We start from the raw sequence: 24,973 nt of genomic DNA, 5'->3' as shown, positions 1-24,973 counted from the left end.
TATATTGCTGGTAGAAATGTAAAATGGTGAAATCACTGTGGAAAACAGTTTGGCAGTTCCTCAGCAAGAATTTCCATGTACCAGCAATTCTACTTCTAGGTATTTACCAAAATAATTGAAAACAGGTACTCAAATACTTGAACACAACTTTCATAGTATCACTATTCACAATAGCCAAAAGGTAGAAACAGTCTGTACATCCATCAGTGGATGAATGGTTAAACAAGATGTTGTATATACACACCATGGAATATTATTCAACCATAAAAAGGAATAAAGTACTGATACATACTACAACATGGTTGGACCTCACAAACATGTTAAGTGAAGGAATCCAGACATAAAAGGTCATGTGTTGAATCATCCCATTTATATGAAATATCCAGAATAGGCAAGTCAATAGGTCCAGACAGCAGACTGGTGGTGGTTAAGTTCTGGGGGGAATGGGGAATAACTATTTAATGGATGACTTTTTAATTGAGGTATATGGAAATGTTTTGAAACTTAATAAGAGGTGATCGCACAGCATTTTGGATGTACTAAATGCCATTGAATTGTATGATTTGAAATAATTTCACGTTATGCCATTTTCACCTCAAAAATAAATAGTTTTTGGTTGGGCACAGTGGCTCATGTCTGTAATCTCAACACTTTTGTGAGTTCAAGACCAGCCTGGGTGACATAGTGAGACCTTGTCTCTAGTTAAAAAAAAAAAAAAAAAATTAGCTGGGCATAGCAGCGCACATCTGTAGTCCCAGACACTTGAGAGGCTGAGGCGGGAGGATTGCTTGTGCCCAGGAGGTCAAGGCTGCAGTGAGCTGAGATTGTACCAGTGCACTCCAGCCTGGGCTACAGAGTGAGATTCTGTAGATAGATAGATAGATAGATAGATAGATAGATAGATAGATAGATAGATACATACATACATACATACATACATACATACATAGAGAGATAGATAAGATAGATATGGTAGATTTTGTTTTATAATCACAGTGTAACAGTGCTTCACACCCACTAGAATTGCTGATGGGAATGTTAAATGGACAGCCACTTTGGAAACTGACTTGCCAGTTTCGAACGTTCTTTAGGTGTTGTATGGATAAACAAAATGTAATAGATACATACAATGGAACACTATTCAGTAATAAAGCACAAACAACTGATATCTGCCACAATAATAAATGAACCACAAAAACATGCAAAGTCAAAGAGGCCAAATTTTTAAAAGGCCATGTGTTTTATCATTTTATTTATATGAATAGTTGAGAAAAGACAAATCTGTAGGAGACAAAACATAGATTAGTGGTTTCCTGTTGCTGAGGGTGGTAACAGGAATTGACTAAAAGTGGGTACAGGGGTCTTTTTGGATTAATTGAAATGTTCTAAATGTTCTCAAACTGATTGTGGTGTTGGTTGCACATATCTGTAAAGTTATCAAAATCACTGAGTTGTACCCTTCAAATAGGTAAGTTTTATATTTATGTAAATTATTCCTTAATAAGGCTGTTTTGAAGAACATCATTGGTTACATTCTGCAAAAAATGTAATTAATTAATTGGGAACACCAGTTGTTTTTCTAATTTTTTTTAATTTTTAATTTTTTCCTAGAATCTTTTCCTGAAGTAATTGTTCTTGATACTAGCCTGTGACTCTTGAAATTGGTTTATCAATAGAAACAGTATTGTTTTACTAATTGGATTTTGGCAGTCTCTCCTAATTATGTCTAAATGTTTTGTGGTTTTTCTTATAAAACTTCTAACGATATTTTTGTGCGTCACCACCTATTTCATACAACTTTATTTGATGTATTTAATTTCTTTTGTATGTACAGAGGATGGTTAGAACGAGAGAGCAGGTATGGTCTGCAACCAGGACACAACTGGTTTATCATCTCCATGCAATGGTGGCAGCAGTGGAAAGAATATGTCAAATACGTGAGTTAGATTCCTGTCTATTTACATTTTTCACAGATTTTCAACTCCGTCAGTCTTCCAGCCAATAATAAAATGCTGTGACTACCAGCCAATAATAAAATGCTCCAACTTAGATAAAGATTCAAAGGGAAAGGAAATGAGTGTTTATATGATACTTGCTATGGGTAAGGCTTTGTGATTACACTTCCACATACATTTCTTCCCTTGCAACAACCCTAAAAAAAGATAATATTGGGCACGGGGGTACCTGTATATATCACATACCTCATGTCTCATTTAATTCTCATACCACCCTTGTGAGGAAGATAGTATTATACCCATTTTACCTTTGGGGAACCTGGTGCTGAAAGTAAAAGTAACCTGAATATCGTGATCAGGGTAGAAGATCTGGGATCAAACCTAAGGACTGACTTTAAAGCTTATATTCTCTCAACTACATCATTTACATTGTCCTTTATTTCACCTTTTCCATTAAAATGGAATTTTTTTCAGAACAAGAAAACTGAAAAGAATAATGCCCAGAATCAAATATTTGCCTTCTTGGAGAGCCAGCTGATATATATACTCATTGCCAAATGATCAATAACCAAAATTCTAATCATTTGATTCCTATTTTCCTGTATTTCTTCTGTCACTGCTTATTATCAGAATATTGGTAGTTACATACTTTTTACATTATCTATCTCATCATTCTTTCTCATCCTTTTTCCATTTTGCAAAGTTTATTAATGTGTTTTCACATGTAAAATATATTAATTGGGAAGCACGGGCTTTGGTGTCTCTGAAGGAATAAAAAGTAGGCAAATGACTTCCTGGACCTTTTAAGTAGATAATGATGGTGTATGTGGGTAGAAAATGAGAACATTGGGGTGCAGCATCAATCATTATTTTGAAATACTTTTTTGGTTTTTATATTTGTAGTTTGGCCTTAGATTGAGTGGTTGTTAATGTTTTAATGGGTATAGACTCAAAGAATAACATAGTTTTGTCTTGGATGTATTACGTTTTGTTTTCTGTAGGAACACAATAGACGTCTTACTCTTAGCAGCATGTCCCTTATAAACAGACTGAACTGCACTGATAAGAACATGAACCTGGTTTGTTGTTGCCTACCATAATCCTTTTGTGCACTAAAGAAATTTGGGGAGGGTAGTAAGGGAGAGGTGTACGTGGGAGAATCTACATTCCCTTCTCCACTCTGGCATTTGATATTATTTTCTAGCATGCGTCTGTCAAATGCAAACTTTAAAATCTACTTAAGAATGAAGTCTGGCTGGGCTGGTAATCTCAGGACTTTGAAAGTCCCAGATAGGGGGATCACTTGAGCCTAGGAATTCAAGATCAGCCTGGGCAACATAGTGAGACTCCATCTCTACAAAAAAAATTTTTTTTTTTTTTTTTGAGACGGAGTCTGGCTCTTGTCGCCCAGTCTGGAGTGCAGTGGCGCGATCTCGGCTCACTGCAAGCTCTGCCTCCCGGGTTCACGCCTTTCTCCTGCCTCAGCCTCCCGAGTAGCTGGGACTACAGGCACCTGCCACCACGCCCAGCTAATTTTTTTTTTGTATTTTTAGTAGAGACAGGGTTTCACTGTGTTAGCCAGGATGGTCTCGATCTTCTGACCTCATGATCCGCCCTCCTTGGCATCCTAAATTGCTGGGATTACAGGCGTGAGCCACAACGCCCGGCCCAAAAATTTTTTTTAAAAATTAGCCAGGCTTGGTAGTGTGCATCTGTAGTCCCAGCTACTTGGAAGGCTGAGGTGGGAGGATTGCTTGAGCCTGAGAGGTCAAGGCTGCAGTGAGCCATGATCGCACCACTACACTCCAATTTGGGTGACAGAGCAAGACCCTGTCTCATAAAATAAATGAATAAATAAAGGCAAACTTAGAGTTAAAAGAAACCTGGGAAGAGAGGAGTTTCACTTTATATGGAGAGAAAGGAAGCAGAGAACTATGGGAATTTATTCAATAAGATGGGCAAAAATGTAACAGCAGTACTTTCTGAAAGTGCATATTAATTAGAAAAGTGTTTTTACTAAATAGAGAACTATGGCAACTTATTAATAAGGTGGGGGAAATGTAAGTTGACTAATAATCCTCTGAACATGTTTTAATTAGAAAAGTGTTCTTTTCTAAAAATAACCTTTTAAATGCAAATAACTGCACACTGACAGATTTTTTAAAAATGTTTTTAAAGTGAATTCAAGTAACCTTTTTAACAAAGTGACATTCTGGGCTTTGTTTCCTCCATTTGTAAAATAAGAGTAATAATAATAATCTCCCTCATGGTGTTAAAAGGATTAAATGAGTTTGATGCATGTTAAGTGTTTTGTTGTTTTTGTTGTTTGTTTGTATGTTTGTTTGTTGAGGCAGGATCTTCCTTTGTTGCCCAGGCTGGAGTGTAGTGGCACAGTCATAGCTCACTACAGCCTTGACCTCCTGGGCTCAGGCAGTTATCCCACCTCTGAGTAGCTGAGACTCCAGGCATGCACTACCACACCTGGCTAATTTTTTGATTTTCTGTAGAGATGGGGTCTCACTATGCTTGCCAGGCTAATCTCGAACTCCTGGGCTCAAGCAATCCTCCTGCCTTGGCCTCTCAAAGTGCTAGGATTACAGGCACCCAGACTCCTGTAAGTATTTTAAAATAGTGTCTGGTACATAGTAAGTACTAAGTAGGTAGCTGTTATTATGAGAAACTTGAAAAACGTAATCGTAGTGAGCTTGGACTCTTGTCCCTTCCACTTGCTTTATGACCTTGAATAAATTGCTACTTCTTGCTGTACCTCAGGTTTCACATATAAACAATGAGATTAATAGTAATATCTATTTAAATAGGGATGTGAGAATTAAATGTGTTAATACATGTGAAGCACTTAGCCCAGTGCCTGGCAGATAGAAACTCTATGTAAGGTTAAAGGTAATAATGGTGATAGTAGTAGCAGTAGTTATATAAGGATTTAAATTTCTCCTTTCAGGCCAGGCATGGTGGCTCATGCCTGTTATCCCAGCACTTTGGGACGCTAAGACAGGCAGATCACTTGAGGCTGGGAGTTCAACACCAACCTGACCAACCTGGAGAAACCCCATCTCTACTAAAAATACAAAAATTAGCTGGGTGTGGTAGTGTATGCCTGTAATTCCAGCTACTCAGGAGACTGAGGCACAAGAATCGCTTGAACCTGGTAGGCGGAGGTTGCAGAGAGCCAATGTCATGCCACTGCATTCCAGCCTGGGCAACAGAATGAGACTCTGTATTTAAAAAAAAAAAAAAAAAAAAAAAAAACTTCAAATTTCTCTTTCCAGTCCATGTGGCAGCTTTGACAAATGCCTTGTTTAAAAAAAAAAAAAAAAATTTGGGGCCAGGTGCAGTGGCTCACACCTGCAATCCCAGCTCTTTGGGAGGCTGAGGCAGGCAAATCACTTGAGACTAGGAGTTCCGGACCAGCCTGGCCAACATGGTGAAACCCCGACTCTACTAAAAATAGAAAAATCAGCTGGGCGTGGTAGCGTGCGCCTGTAGTTCCAGCTACTTGGGAGGCTGAAGCAGGAGAATCTCTTGAACCCAGGAGGCAGAGGTTGCAGTGAGCCGAGATCATGCCACTGCACTCCATCCTGGATGATAGAGTGAGACTTCATCTCAAAAAAAAAAGAAAAGAAAATTAGTGTTGACATGTCAGATAATTTGATCTTACTCAGAGCTTCATCTGCCTACCTAAGGTAGTACTTAGCTTTAGTTAGTTTTTTCTCTTCATAAAATGACATATTTACTTATGTGAATTACTAATTGTGAGGGCAGTATGTTTCAAATACTGCCAAGACTAAATGGAAAGATCAGAGACCAAGGGATCAGGAAAAATGAGCCATCCTTTCTTAGAAGTGGCTAACCCCAGATTTGCTGATTCACTGGAGCATGAATAATTTGTGTCTCTGCTCGTGGAATCTTACCAATCTTTTCCCACTTTAATGTGTCAAGCTTTATTCTTCTATGTGCAATCTCCTATAAAAATTTAAATGGGGAAGAATGGTGGAATCTTTTCTGTTTATCATCATTGTAGTACATAATGTGTATGTTTCTTCCTTTTTGAGAACTACGAAGGAGCAGCTATTACTATTCACATGCAGATTTTCCTATTTAGTTATAATGTAACTTTAGAGCTAAAAAGTACTTTAAAGCACCTTTCGCGCCTCTCTCCCATGGGCTGTGGGGGGGTCCCTGTTCTCCTCAGCCAAGGCTGGAGGCCAAGAGCAGCCCTCGAGGATCGTCGTCAGGACTGCCACAAGTGGAGCAGCCTTGTTTTCCTGCCTCAGACATGTGTAGTTGAGGGGGAAATAAAAGGAATGCAACACCTCTCTTCTCTGAATTTACAAACGAAGCTTCTGAGGTCCTTAGGTTTTATAATTGCCTAAAGCTGTATCAGACAATTATTTTATTACCTGATCTAGCACTCTAAAGCAGTTTCCTGAGTCCTGCCGTAGTACCTAATCTGTTGCTCCATGCTGCCCTCTATTTTTCCAAAAGCAGCATTTCAGACTAGTGACATATGAAATTGATGTAACTGTTAATTATTTAAGATCATTGATGCTTGTAACGTACATATGTACGGGGCATAAAAAGTAGTAGTATCATCAATGGAGAAAAAGGTGAATCTTGAACCATATTTTAGAACACATATTCATACAACACACAGGGAATCCTAAAATCTCAGAATAGAATTCTCTTATATTAAAATAAGTACCTTGTCCTTTTGTGAATTGTTGACTCAGAGAAAGTGAGGAAATTTCTCTCTACAGGTGAAACTTTACCTATTTAGAAATCTATCTTCTGAAAACCAGGATTCTAGGATAATTTTGAATAGTTCCAGACCCCTGAAGTCAATAAAAACAAAACATTATCCTTTGATGTTTTAGAAAAACAAAAATTTCCACAAGCAGCCAGAAATGAACAGTCAAAAAAAGCTAGTGACTCTAAGATTCTGCAATATATAACTGTGATTCATTTGTTCATCTTGTAGAAGGAAAGTGGTAATGAGATTAATTGGATGAAAGGGTTAGCTATTTCACTGAAAGTCAAGAAGGGTGGAAGGAACAAGAAAAATAAGCGTGTGGGAAGCGGAAGAAGGAACCTGAGTAGTGCTGACAGTTTCAGGCAGTGGAGAACAATGAGAGCATAAGATTCCTGTAATAGAAAAGAAAGCCAAAGACAATGAGAAGACAGACCACTCTAATTTGTTTGGAACATTGGAAGAGAAGCAAAGAAAAGCCCATGTTCTCCAAATCTAAAGGGTATTACTTACTGTACCATGTTAAAAGCATGTGGTACAACCGCAGTTGCTAGAGGCATATGTTGCAGTCTCTGAGAAGTTATTACAATCATCCTGTTCACAAATTATTATAAAATTTAACCTAACAATTATAATACCTGTTAATATTTTTATTATCCTGTTTTCTTGCCAGTGATATGTATAGATTTAACCTATGAACTGAGCTCTTCAGAATGAGAAACATTATTACAGGAATGGTTTCATTTACATTTTCTTTAGAAACATAGACACCATGTAAAATTTTCAAATATGTTAAAACATTTAAGATGCAATTCCAAATATTACTCCTTGAAATTCTCTTAAATGCCCATCTTAAAGGAAAACTTGAAGAAAATTGTTTGCTCAAATAGACCTAATCTTCCTCAAAATATATTACTACAGATTTTTTAGAAAGTAATTTGTGGTCGGGTGCGGTGACTCACGCCTGTAATCCCAGCACTTTGGGAGGCCAAGGCGGGGGGATCACCTGATGTCAGGGGTTCAAGACCAGCCTGGCCAACATGGCGAAACCCTGAAATACAAAACCACTGAAAATACAAAAATTAGCCAGGTGCAGTGATGCGTGCCTGTAATCCCAGCTACTTGGGAGGCTGAGGCAGGAGAATCGCTTGAACCCAGGAGGTGGAGGTTGCGATGACCCAACATTGCACCACTGCACTCCAGCCTGGGTGACAAAGCAAGACTCCGTCTCAAAAAAAGAAGGGGAAAAAAAAAGTAATTTGTAATGCATCAACTTTATATAAATGGAATAAAGAAGTGAGTATAAATTTATAAAGAGATTACCTGCCAACAGTTTGATGGTTATTGAAACATCATTTAAGATCATTTATAGCAAGACTAAAGTGATTTTTCTGGAGGAAAACAAAGTGACTTGGAAGACTTTTAATTTTTGTCAAAGGTGGCGCTGTTACTCTTTCAAAATGGTTTTACTATCTGTCTTGCTCCACCTTTATGGGCAAGAAGCAAATGACCTGAAAACTAATTAAAATCTAAATCTTCTTCTAAAACACAAGTTCCAGAGCAAGTAGCCGATTTAATAACAAGTCAGTTTCTAAGCTCTCAGCATCTGGAGCACATTATAAAAACAAATGCATGAGACTGTAATCCTCACTAGGGCAATGGTTATTAATTCTGGCTGCATATGTAGTGAGATCACATACAGAACTTCAAAAATGAAAAAATGCCTTTGGCCAGGTGACTCATGCCTATAATCCTAGCACTTTGGGAGGCCAAGGCAGGAGGATTGTTTCAATCCTCCAGGAGTTTCAAACCAGTCTGAGTAACATATTGAGACCCCCATCTCTATGAAAACTTTAAAAATTAGTTGGGCATGGTGAAGCATGTGTGTGGTCCTAGCTGAGGTGGAAGGATCACTTGAGCTCAGGAGGTTGAGGGTATAGTGAACTATGGGCGACCGAGCAAGACCCTGTCTAAGAAAAAAAGAGCCTTTGCTATACTCCAAACCAAATAAACCAAAAAGTGTAAGTGAAAAAAAAGTTGAACTGATTTAAATAATAAGGCACATGTGTTTATGGAAAACTTTCTTTTGAAACCTAATTTAACCAGGTGAGGTGGCTCACACCTGTAATCCCAGCACTTTGGGTGACTGAGGCAGGATGATTACCTGAGGCTAGAGTTTGAGACCTACCTGGGCAATATAGTAAGACTCCATTTCTACAAAAAAAAGAAAAAAAAAAAAAGGAAGAGTTTCGCTCTGTTGCTGTGACTGGAGTGCAGTGGCGTGATCTCAGCTCAGTTCAACCTCTACCTCCTGGGTTGAGGCTATCCTCCCACCTCAGCCTCTCAGGTTACTGGGGACTAAAGGTGCGTGCCACCATGCCCCACTATTATTTTTGTATTTTTTGTAGAGAAGGGGTCTAGCCATGTTGTCCAGGCTGGTCTCCAACTCCTGAACTCAAGTGATCCACCCACCTTGGCTCCCAAAGTGCAGGGATTACAGACGTGAGCCATCATCCCAGGCCAAAAATTGTTTTAATTAAAAAAAAAAAAAAGAAACCTAATTTAAATGTATTGTATTTTGTGTTGGTATGGGTTCCATATTACTAGAAAAGTGAGAAGCTTGATATTATCTTTAAGAAAATTAACACTTAGGACTAATTTATACTTCTTTTTTGACATAGATCAGTTTGGTTCTACTGTCTTGTCTACAGGGTTTTGATTTCTAGGCTGGGCACAGTGGCTCATGCCTGTAATCCCAGCACTCTGGGAGGCCGAGGCAAGTGGATTGCTTGAGTTCAGGAGTTCGAGGCCTGTATGGTGAAACCCCATCTCTACTAAAAATACATCAATTAGCCGGGTGTGGTGGCAGGCATCTGTAGTTCCATCTACTCAGGAGGCTGAGGCAGGAGAATCATTTGAAGCTAGAGGCAAAGGTTGCTGTGAGCCGGGACCGCACCACTGAACTCCAGCCTGGGCAACAGAGCTTGACTCTGTCTCAAAAAAAACAAAAACAAAAAAGAAAAGAAAAAGAATTTTGACTACTTTGGTGAATCATCTAAAAAAAATTGATGGTCCAAAATGCATATGTAATATAGATATATAGATTCCTAGTTATTAATCATTTTTTTAACTATGGTCACCATTTTTCTCATATAATGCCATACAATTAACTTACATAAATAATTTTGCCATTTTTACTTAAAATTTAAAAAAAAATTTTGGCTACTCAAGTGAAGCAGTGGTAATGGACAAGGAACATAGAAATTTGTAACTGGTTGTGATTAATTAGTTGTTTAATCATATTTTCAAAGGAAACTTTGTCTTACTACTTTTAGTTAGAAAACTCGTGTCCGCTGGGCACAGTGGCTACGCCTGTAATCCTAGCCCTTTGGGAGGCCCAGGCAGGAGTATTGCTTGAGGCCAGGAGTTCAAGACTAACCTGGCCAACATAGTGAGACCCTGTCTCAAAAAAAAAAAAAAAGAGTTATTGGGCATGGTGTCTCACGCCTGTAATCCCAGCACTTTGGGAGGCCCAGGCAGGCAGATAACCTAAGGTCAGAAATTCAAGACTAGCCTGGCCGGTATGGTGAAACCGTGTTTCTACTAAAAATACAAAAATTCTCCGGGCATGGTGGCACGCACCTGTAATTCCAGTTACTCAGGAGGCTGAGGCAGGAGAATTGCTTGAACCTGGGAGGTGGAGGTTGCAGTGACCCGAGATCGTGCCACTGCATTTTAGCCTGGGTGATACAGTGAGACTCTGTCTCAAAAAAAAAAAAAAAGAAAAGGAAACTAGTGTCACTTGCCAGAAATAGAAGGCAATAATATTATTAAATTCCAGCTAATAGTATTGTCTTTTGAAGACTGCTGTTTAGGACTGTTCTCTCTTTGTTAAAAACAGAAATAGAGAAAATATCAAATGTTAGATTAGCATATTAGCACCGTATAAACAATACAGTGTTTTGTGAAAGCAGAAAAATATGATTTTTTTTTTTTTTTTTTGAGATAGAGCCTCACTCTGTTGCCTAGGCTGGAGTACAGTGGCGTGATCTCAGCTCACTGCAACCTCCACCTCCCGGGTTCAAGTGATTCTCTTGCCTCAGCCTCCCGAGTAGCTGGGATTACAGGAGCCCTCCACCACGCCCAGCTAATTTTTGTATTTTTAGTAGAGATGGGGTTTCGCCATGTTGGTCAGGCTGGTCTTGAACTCCTGACCGTAAGTGATCTGTCTGCCTTGGACTGCCAAAGTGCTGCGATTAAAGGTGTGTTTAGTTATTGTAGAAAGTCACATAGCTATAAGTCATACATAGCAATGCCTTTCACTGTATGTACATACACCACTCATCTTTTACACATATATATTTTTTTCAGTCACAAGAACTAAAACACATAGTTATTGCTAAATGATGGAATCTGAGTACATGTGATATTTGTTTTCTTCATGTATTCTATATTTTCTACATTGACCATGTAATCTTTAATAATAAAAAAATTATATACATTCATGTACTATGAGAAGGAAAAGAAGAAAAAAATGTAAACTTTATTTACTTTTAATGTTAAAAAAAGGCTTCCAACAGAATAGAGTTTAATTACTTTATGTGGCACAAAATCCTTCACAGTCTGTTTTGTCTACCTTGCCAGTTTTATCTATACACATACTTTTCCTCCATAAAGAGATTAAAATTTAGCTATGTATTAGAATGTTTTTAAATGTCTGTGGCCCGCCATAGGAGACTTAGAAAAGTAGATAATTGTGAGATTCGTTTCTGAAGACTACGTAGTTGTCAGATTATTAAACTTTGCTTCTTATTCCCTGGTTTCCTGATTTTAGGATGCCAACCCTGTGGTAATTGAGCCATCATCTGTTTTGAATGGAGGAAAATACTCATTTGGAACTGCAGTCCATCCTATGGAGCAGGTCGAAGATAGAATTGGAAGCAGCCTCAGTTATGTTAGTACTACAGAAGAGAAATTTTCAGACAACATTTCTACTGCATCTGAAGCCTCAGAAACTGCTGGCAGCGGTAAATATGACCTATTCCCCTGAGGTTTATTGGTTTATTCCCCATGGATAGGTCTTTTTTTTTTTTTTTTTTTTTGAGACAGAGTTTCACTCTTTCACCCAGGCTGGAGTACAGTGGCATGATCTCTGCTCACCGAAACCTCCACCTTCTGGGTGATTCTCCTGCCTCAGCCTCCTGAGTAGCTGGGATTACAGGTGCCCACCATCACGCCCGGCTAATTTTTGTTTTTTTTTTTAGTAGAGATGGAGTTTCACCATGTTGGCCAGACTGGTCTTGAACTCCCGACCTCATGATCTGCCCACCTCAGCCTCCCAAAGTGCTGGGATTACAGGTGTGAGCCACCCTGCCCGGCCTCCCCATGGATAGTTATTAAGGGAGTCTAATTTGACAGAGGCTGTAGTGAATAGGGTAATAGGAGATCAGGCTTCCATTAACGGAAATAAGTTTTAAATGAAATGGTCAATTGTAAAATTCTTGAATATATTAGTATTTTTACAAAGAAAACCTCTTTTCCATGTTATACTTCATTAAATATCTCAATATGGAAATATTTTCATTATTTTCTTTTGAGATAGGGTCTTGCTCTGTCACCCAGGCTGGAGTACAGTGGCAAAATCACAGCTTACTGCAGCCTCTGCCTCCTGGCCTCAAGCAGTTCTCCCACCTCAGCCTTCTAAGAAGCTGGGACTACAGGCACGTGCCACCATGCCCAGCTATTTTTTGGGGTTTTAATTTTAGAGATAGGGTTTTGCCATGTTGCCCAGGCTGGTCTCAAACTCCCAGGCTCAAGCGATCCTTCGGCCTCAGCCTTTCAAAGTGCTGGGATTACAGGCATGAGCCATCACACCTGGCTATTTTCATTATTTTCATCAATCAAGCCCCATCTTTCCATATTGCTATTAAATTTATTTAGTCAGTAAATTTAAATTTTCAAAGATAGTCATCTCCAGGACTCTCTCTAGCTATAAACATACTTTAATTAAATTAAATGCACCCCATAGCAGATTCTATCTATATTTCAGGCCAAAATGTGGAGATTATTTTGTTAAAATACTGAGAAAGAATTCAGATGCCTCCCGTAATTCCCTTTAGGTCTTGGTACTTACCTAAAACTTCATGTTTCCATATCTACAGGGAAGATGCTATGGTATTTCTGTGGCCCAGCCCAATTGAGTTGATTGCTAGTATTCTGGTACAGTAGCAGAACCCTCAGTCTTACCCTATTATTTATTTGTGTACTTAAAGAGACAGGGTGTCACTCTGTTGCCCAGGCTGTAGTGCAATGCCATGATCATAGCTCACTGTGACCTCCAGTTCCTGGGCTTGAACGATCCTCCTGTCTCAGCCTACCTAGTAGCTAGGACTGCAGGTGTACACTGCCACACACAGCTAATTTTTTAATTGTTTTGTAGAGATGAGGTCTCATGTTTCCTGTGCTGGTTGCAATCTTCTGGCTTCAAGCAGTCCTCCAGCCTTGGCCTCCCAAAATGCTGAGATTACAGGCATAAGCCACTGCACCTAGCCTGTGTTGTTATTTCTTTTTGTTGTTGTTGTTGAGACGGAGTCTCGCTCTGTCGCCCAGGCTGGAGTGCAGTGGTGTGATCTCTGCTCACTGCAAGCTCCACCTCTCGGGTTCACGCCATTCTCCTGCCTCAACCTCCCGAGTAGCTGGGACTACAGGGGCCCACCACCACACCTGGCTAATTTTTTGTACTTTTAGTAGAGACGGGGTTTCACCGTGTTCGCCAGGATGGTCTCGATCTCCTGACCTCGTGATCTGCCCACCTTGGCCTCCCAAAGTTCTGGGATTACAGGCATGAGCCACCACGCATGGCCCTGTGTTATTATTTCTTCCAAGATATTTTCCTTTTCTGTGGAAGGTGTAAGCAGATTGGACACAGCTAGCATTTTCTTTACAAAGCTCCTTGTAGAATCTGCTTCTTCCCTCCCTTTCTGATATTATAAAGATCACTTAGCAGTCCTAGAAGTGCTGTCATCAGCTTTAACACCAGGATTATTTCTTAACCCCATCAAAAGATCTTGTTTGGTATGTGCTTACCATATAACCTGTGACACCCAAAGGCTGCATATCACAGGCAGAAGGTTACAAAGTAATGACTGCTAGAATGTTTACCAAAGATTAGCATGTAGTTGACAGTTGAAATGCCTTAAAATACCACTGAGGTTCACAACTCTAAGCCATGGTTAATCATTTTCTGTGCATATTTTCCTATTGTAAAGATAATGTGTTTCTTTCAAAAGAACTCGTGAACATTGAGTTCATAGATAAAATAGGATCTATTCACACTGAGGTTCACAGCTCTAAACCATGGTTAATCATTTTCTGTGCATATTTTCCTATTGTAAAGGTAATGTGTTTCTTTCAAAAGAATTCGTGAACATTGAGTTCATAGATAAAATAGGATCTAGCTCCCAGTATTCTTTTGTTGGAATTCTTGTTTTGGTTCTTTTTAATTTAGTGACTTCATATCACCATTATCTACTGAGAACATTTGGAATATTTTTCTAGTTTTAGGAAAATAATTAAAGGATGCTATATGAAAGCCCAGCTACTTAGCCAGCTCTTCCCTTCCAATCGGAGGACATATAATTCTCGTTATGAATTATTAGATATTCTAATAATTTTAAAAGCTCTTATTTTTAGTACCATGCTATGTATTGTGCAGAGAAGGATAACATTTCCTGTCTTCTACAGAACTACCAGAATCTGAATCTGTACGGACATGTCAACAGAGTAATACAATACATGGGCATTGAGTTCATGTCCTCAAGCCTGTTTATGTATAATAACTAAAAATAAGAGATTCCATCCTCTTTTTTTTCATAGGCTTTCTGTATTCTGCCACACCAGGGGCAGATGTTTGCTTTGCTCGACAACATAACACTTCTGACAATAACAACCAGTGTTTGCTGGGAGCCAATGGGAATATTTTGTTGCACCTTAACCCTCAGAAACCAGGGGCTATTGATAATCAGCCGTTAGTAACTCAAGAACCAGTAAAGGTAAGTAATTTTACATCTAAACTTAAAATTATTCTCTTGCAAGCTATTAATAAATTTCATTTCAGAGGTTTTAGCACATAGCAAAACATTGGAGGTTCATTTAATTACTCTATTATAGATGGAAATCTCTTTGTATAGTACATTTCTGTGAGAATATTTATGATTTGGAACTTATATAGAAGTAGTTTAGTGACCCTTAGTAATATTGTTATTCTTACTTAGGACAGCTATTCTGAAAATGTTGTTTCACATACACTATGAGTTTTTTTTTTTTTCCAAACTAGTATTTTTTATTGTTTGAAAGAAATCTGTGAAGTTATTTCAAGTACTTTGGTGATTTTTCCAAGTGATATGCTTTGAGTTTCATTTCTTCCATAGTTTATTTTGAAAGTCAAAAATAAAAATCTCTCATTAAAAATTCAGTTTTTTGCCGGGCGCGGTGGCTCAAGCCTGTAATCCCAGCACTTTGGGAGGCCGAGACGGGCGGATCACGAGGTCAGGAGATCGAGACCAATAATCCATAGTAATCCAGTAACACAGCAAGTGAAACCCCGTCTCTACTACAAAATACAAAAAAACTAGCCAGGCGAGGTGGCGGGCGCCTGTAGTTCCAGCTACTCGGGAGGCTGAGGCAGGAGAATGGCGTGAACCCAGGAGGCAGAGCTTGCAGTGAGCTGAGATCCGGCCACTGCACTCCAGCCTGGGCGACAGAGCGAGACTCCGTCTCAAAAAAAAAAAAAAAAAATTCAGTTTTTTGGCTGGGTGCGGTGGCTCATGCCTGTAATCCTAGCACTTTGGGAGGCCGAGGTGGGCAGATCACCTGAGGTTAGGAGTTCAAGACCAGCCTGGCCAACATGGTGATACCCTGTCTCTACTAAAAATGCAAAAATTAGCCGGGTATGGTGACGTGTGCCTGTAATCCCAGCTACTCAGGAGGCTGAGGCAAGATAATCGATGGAACCCCGGGAGGCGGAGCTTGCAGTGAGCTGAGATCCAGCCACTGCCCCCCAGCCTGTGCGACAGAACAAGACTCCATCTCCAAAAAAAAAAAAAAAAAAAATTAAGTTTGTCCAGCAACATGAAACTCGGTGGTGATATATGAGTTTGTTTTCCTATATCTAGGTATTGCTGAGACCCAAAAACCTTTGTAATATTGAAAGTCAACATTGTCATTCTATTCTTTCTCAGGCTACATCATTAACACTAGAAGGAGGACGATTAAAACGAACTCCACAGCTGATTCATGGAAGAGATTATGAAATGGTCCCAGAACCTGTGTGGAGAGCGCTTTATCATTGGTATGGAGCAAACCTGGCCCTACCTAGACCAGTAAGTATAGCTAATAGTGCCTTGTATAAGGAGCAGTCATAGATGGGGGTCTTCTGTTACTTTTTCTACATGACTCTCACCACAAACTAGCTCTTACCTTGTGGTAGAGGAGTGTTCTGAACCTGTTTGGATTAACTGAACAATGTTAGGTTCCTTCACATTCATTCATTCATTCATAAATAAAGGCAAGGAAATAGGAGGCTGTTGAATGTGTTATCCACATAAAAGTAGACATCACCTAAGATATGCGGAACTTAGGCTGGAGGGAAAGACAGGCCAAGAGCCAGTGCCAAAAAGTTCAGTGAATATAGGGTGTGGTACAGCGGTTATTTCTGAAACTACTATTCCCAACAGTCACACAGGTATCTAGTTAGGGACTGGATTCTTCTTGTAGCTTTTGGTGGATTTTTGTGGTTTATGTTTTTGAAAGAGGGGCATATAAAAGATCACAACATAGGATAACAGAATATTATATTAAAATATTAGTATATAGCACCATTTGTTGTGCTTACACAGTAAACAGCACTTGGTACTCTGTACACTCACTTTTTACATTGTTGATGCAGTAAAATATAACAAGACGTTTTGGTGGGGATTTTTTGGTGTATTAAGAAACACTCTTCTGCCTGTAATCCCAGCACTTTGGGAGGCCAAGGTGGGCGGATCACGAGGTCAGGGGGTCGAGACTAGCCTGGCCAACATAGTGAAACCCCGTCTCTAATAAAAATACAAAAATTAGCTGGTGTGGTGGCACGTGCCTGCACTCCCAGCTACTCGTTAGGCTGAGGCAGGAGAATCGTTTGAACCCAGGAGGCAGAGGTTATAGTGAGCCAAGACTGCACCATTGCACTCCTGCCTGAGTGACAGAGTGGGACTCCATCTCAAAAAAAAAAAAAAAAAAAAGAAACACTCTTCCCTTTATAATGTCCAAGTTAAAACTTCCTTATGCCAGGAAGGTTTTGTATAGATGAGATATGGTACCTTAACTTCTAAAAGAGTAAAAATCTGTTATAAAACAGACTAATGTAATTTTGATGTTGATTTTGAGTTCCTAATAATTATGTTTATGAAAAATAACCTGAAGCTGCAGGGTTGGAACAATCATCCCACCTCACCCTCCCCAGTAGCTAAGACTACAGGCACACACCACCATAACAGCTAATTTTTAAATTTTTTAAGAGACAGAATCTTGTTGTATTGCCCAGGCTGGTCTGGAACTCCTGGTCTCAAGCAGTCCTTCTGCCTTGGCCTCCCAAAGTACTGGTATTACAGGCGTGAACCACTGCACCTGGCCTGTAGTGTTGTTTTTATTTGATTCTTTATTGCTTTCTCTTGATACTAAAAAAAAAGTTCTGTTGCAGAAGATACTGGTTACGAGAGTAAAGGAAAATAAAACCTGGTCACCTGAGACTTAAAAGACTCCGTAAGAGTTTCTGTTTTAAAGAGTTTCAGTGTTAACCCTGCTATCCTTTTAGAATATGAAATTGATAATGTACTACTCTTACAACAATATTTTGATAATTAAATGTTTTCCTGTGTCTGTGGGCTTGTAAGCAGGTTAAAACTACTTAAAAACCCTGTTCCAATCATGTGAAATCTGAGTTTTTTACATCTGAATGTTTTGTTTAAGTCATAGACAAAACATATATGAACAGACTGGTTACACAAGTAGAACATAGTAAATTTTTATGTGGGAACAGTTGTGTCCTCACTACTAATACAAAAAATAAAATTTTAAGCAATTTATAATACTCTTCATATTAACAAAATGTGGATGTTTCTAAATGATGTCCAGTGATAAGGTTTTATGAGAGTAGTATACTCATACATTACTGGCAATAGTGTAAATTGCTAAACTTTAGATGGCAGCATGACTATATAGCTAATGAATACTTCCATAGTTTTTGACTTTTAACTCAATTTTTATTAATTTGTCCTTAAAATGTCAGTCATTTATATACATGAAACATGTTAAAATGAAAAGGCTTATGGTGTGAGGGTAGTAGAATTATAGATAATACTTAAAGGAGTTTTTTTTCCTCAGTGTTGTTACTTGCTTTTAAATAAAAGGGGAGAAGATATCTACAAGGAGTTATAATCTTAGGAAATGGGTTTCAGAGCAGGAATTTAACAGTATTCAGATTCATATAACTTAAATGTGTGAGTTTCGGTAATTACTGAAATGTAGCTAGTGAACTTGTTGGACATTTGGTTTAGAAATAAATCTCATAAGTTAGATTAAAATGGCAAGTTTTGTTTCTTTTTTTAATGGTCTCTTTTTATCTTTTAAAACAATAGGTGATCAAGAACAGCAAGACAGACATCCCAGAGCTGGAATTATTTCCCCGCTATCTTCTCTTCCTGAGACAGCAGCCTGCCACTCGGACACAGCAGTCTAACATCTGGGTGAATATGGGTATGATGAGCCTGAGAATGTTTCCTCAGCATTTCCCGAGAGGTAACTTAAGAATGCAGCAAGAATACCATGCATTTCCTGAAAATAAAAAAAGAAGAAAACTATGTTGCTCGAAGTCTGGTGCCACTGTATTGATACACATTCCCATCAGCTTTCCTACAGATTTCAGTAATTAATTTTTACGGGTCTTAGATCTACGGTCATGCGCAAGACTAGATGAGGGGTCGAAGCAAAAATCCCAACAGCAAACTGAGATAGGATGTTTCCTTTTCTACTTACAAAGAAAATAAATAGAAATATATTTTACGTGCTTTATTTCTTTGAGATAAGCCATTGTAAATTGTTACTAGACTAAGTAGTAGTCTACCAGTCATTGACTGGTCTTTTCAACTCCACTCAAATTTGTAAAATGTAATGCCTTTTATACTATCATTTTTGTTTTTTAAGGTTTTTGTTGTTGTTTGGTTTTTTGGCAAAACATGATACATTTCTCATGCTTGATCTAAAGAGGCTTTATATAAGAGACAGACAGTACAGAGCAAAAGGGATATTTTTGAAAATTAAAGTGATATATTTGCTTTGAAAAAACATGAAGCCTATCAAAATGACATATAAATTAGTTCCCTTTTTAATGTATAACATGCAAAAAGTTGCCCTTTCATTTCTCTATAAGGTTAAACTTTATTGATGGGCAAGACTTTGCTCTGTGCTTTTGCTTTGCAAATATTTGAAATTATTCTTCAGCAGTAAAGAAATAATAAGCTGGGCTCAGTGGCTCATGCCTGTAATCCCACACTTTGGGAGGCCGAGGTGGGCAGATTACTTGAGGTCAGGAGTTCAAGACCAGCCTGGCCAACATGAACCCTGTCTCTACTAAAAATACAAAAATTAGCTGGGTGTGGTGGTGCTGTAATTTCAGCTACTTGGGAGGCTGGGGCAAGAGAATCGCTTGAACCCAGGAGGTGGAGGTTACAGTGAGCCAAGATCACACCACTGCACTATAGCCTGGGTGACGGAGTGAGACTCTGTCTCAAATAATAATTATAAGGAGCAACCATTTACACAAATTATCAGACTATGTTAACAATACCAGCATGTTATTATAATTAAAATAACTTAGTATGCAAGAACTACCTCTAAACCCCAACCAAAATAAGTACTCTGTCTCCTTTGAAATTGAACAGGGTTAGTTTTGTATCTTCATTAAAGGTTATATTAATATAATATATAAAGATTCTTTTTTTTTTTTTGAGATGGAGTCTTGCTCTTTCGCCTAGGCTGGAGGGCAGTGGCACGATTTCAGCTCACTGCAAGCTCTGCCATTCTCTTGCCTCAGCCTCTTGAGTAGCTGGGACTACAGGCACCCGCCACCACGCCCGGCTAATTTTTTGTATTTTTAGTAGAGATGGGGTTTCGCTGTGTTAGCCAGGATGGTCTCAATCTCCTGAACTCATGATCCGCCCGCCTCAGCCTGTTTGGTAAGAATTCTTTCAAAAATGTTTGGTAATAATTATAGCAAAGCATTGGCCTCTGCCTACCAAACTTTGTCTTTGGAGAAAACAGCAAAATCAAAGAACAGTGAGGCCGGGCATGGTGGCCGATGTCTGTAATCCCAACAGATTGGGAGGCTGGGGAGGAGGATCATTTGAAGCCAGGAGTTTGAGACCAGCCTGGGCAACATAGTAAGATCCTGTCTCTACAAAATAATTTTTTAATTAGCTGAGCATAATGGTGTGCCCTGTAGTCTCAGCTACTCAAGAGGCTAAGGTGGGAAGATCTCTTAAGCCCAAGAGTTCAAGGCTGTGGTGAGCTATGATTATGCCACCATACTCCAGCCTGGGCAACAGAGCAAGAGCTTGTCTCTAAAAAAAAAATAAAGACAAAAAGAAGGAAACCATATTTTAAAAAAGGAACAGTGAGATAGAACCTTTATGAAACATTCTGGATTTAATTTTCCGCTAGAAATATTAGCCTTGCTTCCATGGCACCCATTACAACTTTTTCAGTTCTCTTTGAAAGATAACATGAGGCCAGGTGCAGTGGCTCATGCCTGTAATCCCAGCACTTTGGGAGGCCGAGGCTGGTGAATCACCAGAGGTCAGGAGTTTGAGACCAACTTGGTCAACATGGCGAAACCCCATCTTTACCACAAATACAAAAATTAGCCGGGTGTGGTGGGCAGGTGCCTGTAATCCCAGCTACTCGTGAGGGTGAGGCATGAGAACTTCTTGAACCCAGGAGGCAGAGGTTGCAGTGAGCCGAGATCGCACCACAGCACTCCAGCCTGGGCAACAGAGTGAGACTGTCTCAAACAAAAAAATAAAAGAAAGATAACATGAGAGGCAAGATGTGTTGCTGTGCTTTTAGTAGGTATTCTTTGTAACTCTTGTGCTGATCCTAGATTTTTGCTGCTTCTATAAATTCTGCTAGATTTGTTGGTGCTATTCAAAAGCACAACATTATGTATAATAAGTGGCTTCCTGCTTAATGAGCTATGCTATAAAAACTTTCTAAAACTCAAATTTTTGTATTGTGGCTTAGCACAATAGAGATTGACTTGAACACTATAAACTATATGCTCTTGAATCCTAGAACTGCGTATTTCAGATGCTCCAAATTTGTTTTTAGTTTGAAATTTTATTCCTTGCTAATTAGTTGTGAAATCAATCATTAATCATTTTAAATTTTATAAAAATATGCTTTCTTGCTGTACTCTTATAACTAATCCTAAAATGTATAATTGGAGAAATTTGCTCTTTTGTTTTCTTTTAGAGATTATCCTTTGCTTGTTAATTGTAAAAGATTTGCTTGCTACGTGTTTAAAAACTTATCACGGATTTTGTTCTGCCGTAACATAATGTTCATCTTTCTCAAATACTCAATTTGTTACAGTTGTTTACTAGGCTCTTTTATTCCTTTTGAAGTGACAAGTATTCAAACCTTGTTACAGTTACAATGACCTAAATGTAGCCTTTTCTACAGACAAGGCCATAGAAGGCGTTGTTTTTAGATGACTTTTTAGCCTACCTTAGGTGAGGGAATTCCTTTTCTGAGGTTCTAAAAATGTAGATGATGCCCACATTTTTCTCAGCTTTATTTAGTGAGGAAGACTGACTAAAAACATGTTTCAGGAAGAAAAAAAATCTAACTCATGGTTGAATGGGTGTTATTTGGAATGTACATTATATTGATAAGTTTATATTTTTAAGTTGGGTTGCTTGATAAAATACAGCCTCGGCAGAGATGACTGTTTTAAGCCACAGCTTTTGTCTAGATTTTTGGCTAAATAGTTAACCAGGGTTTGATGAGCTTTTTTTTTTTTTTTGCCGCCTCTCTTTGATTTCCGTAATCTCTTGTCATTTCATACCTCTCCTCTTTTGAAGTATGTAGTGAGACCTGATATATTCTTTCTTCACTCTTTATTCTTTTCCCCTGTATTACCACTCTTCTTATTTCTACCTTTAGCCCTTCAGGAATTCAAGGTCATGTCTGTCATCATCTTACTGGGTGGACAGGCTAATATGATTTTTTTTTCCTTATAGGGCATTTACTTATTTGGCCATGGAAAACTTCTTGGCTGCATTTTGAAACTCTGTTTTGGCCAAGTGTGGTAGCTCACACACTTGTAATATCAGTTTGTAATCCCAGCACTTTGGGAGGCCAAGGTGGGATGATTCCCTGAGCCCTGGAGTTCAAGACCAGCCTGGGCAACATAGACCCTGTCTCTACTTAGGAAGCTAAGGTGCGAGGATCACTTGAATGAGGGAGGTTGAGGCTGCACAGAGCCATGATTGCTGCACTGCACTACAGCCTGAGCAACAGAATGAGACCTTATCTCAAATAATGATAATAATGATAATAATAATAATAATAAACTCTGTTTGGCTATGTAGAGTCTATACCTATTTAGAATTTTAAGTTGAATTCTTTTTTTTTTAAATTGATATGTAATAGATATACCTATGTTTTCTGGTGCAGGTGTACCACTGTGCCAGATAATTGAGCTACTTAATGACTGAGAGTGATGGGATTAGTGATTCAAAGAAAGTTTAGGAAAGTGGACCAGGTGAATCCAATTATCTATCTGTGAGATTCAAATCCCATCCCATTTTCTCTCTTCCACTGAGGTTTTTCTTTTTCTTAACTCTGTCTTAATTTTTTTTTCCACTGAGTTTTATTTCATTTTGCTATTGACTGTGACTCAGCTGAGTGCAGCCAGATGTCAATGCCAATTGTTTTCTGGCATGTTCCTACTCTTCTTGGTATCCAAATATTGCCAGTTATTTAGACCTTGGGCCTTGGGCCTTTGCTCATCTTTTCAAAGTTGAGACTTTGGACTTTAAAACACCTGGAAGGCTGGGCTTGGTGGCTCACGTCTGTAATCCCAGCACTTTGGGAAGCCAAGGCAGGTGGATCACTTGACCCCAGGAGTTAGAGACCAGCCAGGGCAACATGGCCAAGACCCTGTCTCTACCCAAAAATATACAAAAATTAGCCAGATGTGGTGGCATATGCCTGTAGTACCAGCTACTCAGGAGGCTGAGGTGGGAGGATTGCTTGAGCCCTGGAGGTGGAGGCTGCAGTGAGCCAAAATCACAGCACCGCACTCTAGCCTGGGCAGCATAACAAAACTCCATCTATTAAAAACAAACAAACAAACAAAAAGAACTTGGGTCTTCTGTCTGCATTTTAAAGCTTTTTGGTACTCTTCATTTATAAAATTATTACACCTGTAGTTCTCATTTCTCATCATTATTTCCTAAAATAGTATGGTCCCCATTGGTGAGAGGGGTGCTTCTTTTTCACATCTGCCTTCTTTCTTACTGTGATTACTGTAACCACAGGAAATGTACCTTCTCCGAATGCACCTTTAAAGCGGGTGTTAGCCTATACAGGCTGTTTTAGTCGAATGCAGACCATCAAGGAAATTCACGAATATCTGTCTCAAAGGCTGCGCATTAAAGAGGAAGATATGCGCCTGTGGCTATACAACAGTGAGGTAAGAGGCATCTCAGAGTCATGGAGAGCCTGATTGTTGGTATTTTTTAAATTTTAAATAGTAAAAGAAATTTGCTAATCTTATTTGTATTGTTCCAATTTTAGTGCATATGTTGCCAAAGAGCACAAGGATGATCAAATGTTAAATCATGTTTCATGAGTATGGGGATTTTGCCTATAGTAATTATGCTAAAAGCCATGTCTAGGATATCAGTGAAAAGTTCATCTTTTAAGATACTATCTGTGTACTTGTAATATTTGTCTCTAAGATCCATAATAGCAATTGATCACCATAGACATTACCATCTTACAAAGATTATTGCTACATATAAAGATTACATGTTTTACATGTTACAAATATTGTATGTTATATTATAAACTAATGGTGTGGCTCACGCCTGTAATGCCAGCACTTTGGGAGGCCAAGATGGGTGGATCAACAGAGGTCAGGAGTTTGAGACCAGCCTGGCCAACAAGGTGGTGAAACCCTGTCTCTACTAAAAATACAAAAATTAGCTAGACTTGATGGCGTGCGCCTGTAGTCTCAGCTACTCAGAAGGCTGAGTCAGGAGAATTGTTTGAACCCAGAGGTGGAGGTTGCAGTGAGCCTAGATAGCACCACTACACTCCAGCCTGGGCAACAGAGCCAGACTCTATCTCAAAAAAAAACAAAAACAAGAACAAACAAACAAAAAAAAACTTATTCATGTAACCAGCTACCACCTGTTCCCCAAAAACCTATTGAAATTTTTAAAAAGAGAAAGATAATGCTTATGAAGTATACATTGTCTTTCTCTCATATTGCCACTTAAATTATAAATATTTATGAACAACTATAGTAGGCCAGATATTTGTGATATAAGTTATGTAACTACAAATAATTTTTTTTAATTGTTACTCATTTTTATCTCTGTATTTGTTTCTAGTTTACTAACCAAATAACAAAAACATTTCCTCCTCCTTACACAGAACTACCTTACTCTTCTGGATGATGAGGATCATAGATTGGAATATTTGAAAATCCAGGATGAACAACACCTGGTAATTGAAGGTACAAGATGGAAGCATGCATCTATATTAAATTTTCAAGGGGAAGAATTTAAAGAGTTACTAATAACCCATTTTATAATTTTCCCCAAGACAACTATTATTTGATCATTATGTTTTTATGGTAAAGAAACCCTTTGGAAAAAAAAGAAAAAGAAAACCCTTTAAACTCTTATGTAATCCTACCATACGATTTAGATTGATTTAAAGGAAAAATATCCTGTTTTTAGTCATTGACTGACAAAGGATGGGAATGGTAGATTTAAAAAAGTGAATTCAGAGGCCGGGCGCGGTGGCTCACGCCTGTAATCCCAGCACTTTGGGAGGCCGAGATAGGCAGATCACGAGGTCAGGAGATCGAGACCATCCTGGCTAACACGGTGAAACCCCATCTCTACTAAAAATACAAAAA

The 24,973-nt window shown here is 38.7% G+C and overlaps 1 protein-coding gene across 1 annotated transcript in view; it reads left to right on the top strand.

Moving 5' to 3' along the window:
- USP32 (ubiquitin specific peptidase 32) overlaps positions 1 to 24,973 on the top strand; it is a 255,762-nt gene that overhangs the window by 191,721 nt on the left and 39,068 nt on the right. Inside the window, exons 12-18 of the mRNA XM_011990240.1 lie at positions 1,835 to 1,937; positions 11,555 to 11,747; positions 14,596 to 14,771; positions 15,960 to 16,100; positions 18,399 to 18,516; positions 23,361 to 23,515; positions 24,484 to 24,565. Coding sequence (XP_011845630.1) covers positions 1,835 to 1,937; positions 11,555 to 11,747; positions 14,596 to 14,771; positions 15,960 to 16,100; positions 18,399 to 18,516; positions 23,361 to 23,515; positions 24,484 to 24,565 — 968 coding nt within the window. The remainder of the gene's footprint in view (positions 1 to 1,834; positions 1,938 to 11,554; positions 11,748 to 14,595; positions 14,772 to 15,959; positions 16,101 to 18,398; positions 18,517 to 23,360; positions 23,516 to 24,483; positions 24,566 to 24,973) is intronic.

This window comes from Mandrillus leucophaeus, unplaced genomic scaffold (genome assembly GCF_000951045.1).
Source record: "Mandrillus leucophaeus isolate KB7577 unplaced genomic scaffold, Mleu.le_1.0 Scaffold374, whole genome shotgun sequence".
Taxonomy (NCBI): domain Eukaryota; kingdom Metazoa; phylum Chordata; class Mammalia; order Primates; family Cercopithecidae; genus Mandrillus; species Mandrillus leucophaeus.
This window is presented reverse-complemented; position numbering and strand designations above follow the sequence as displayed.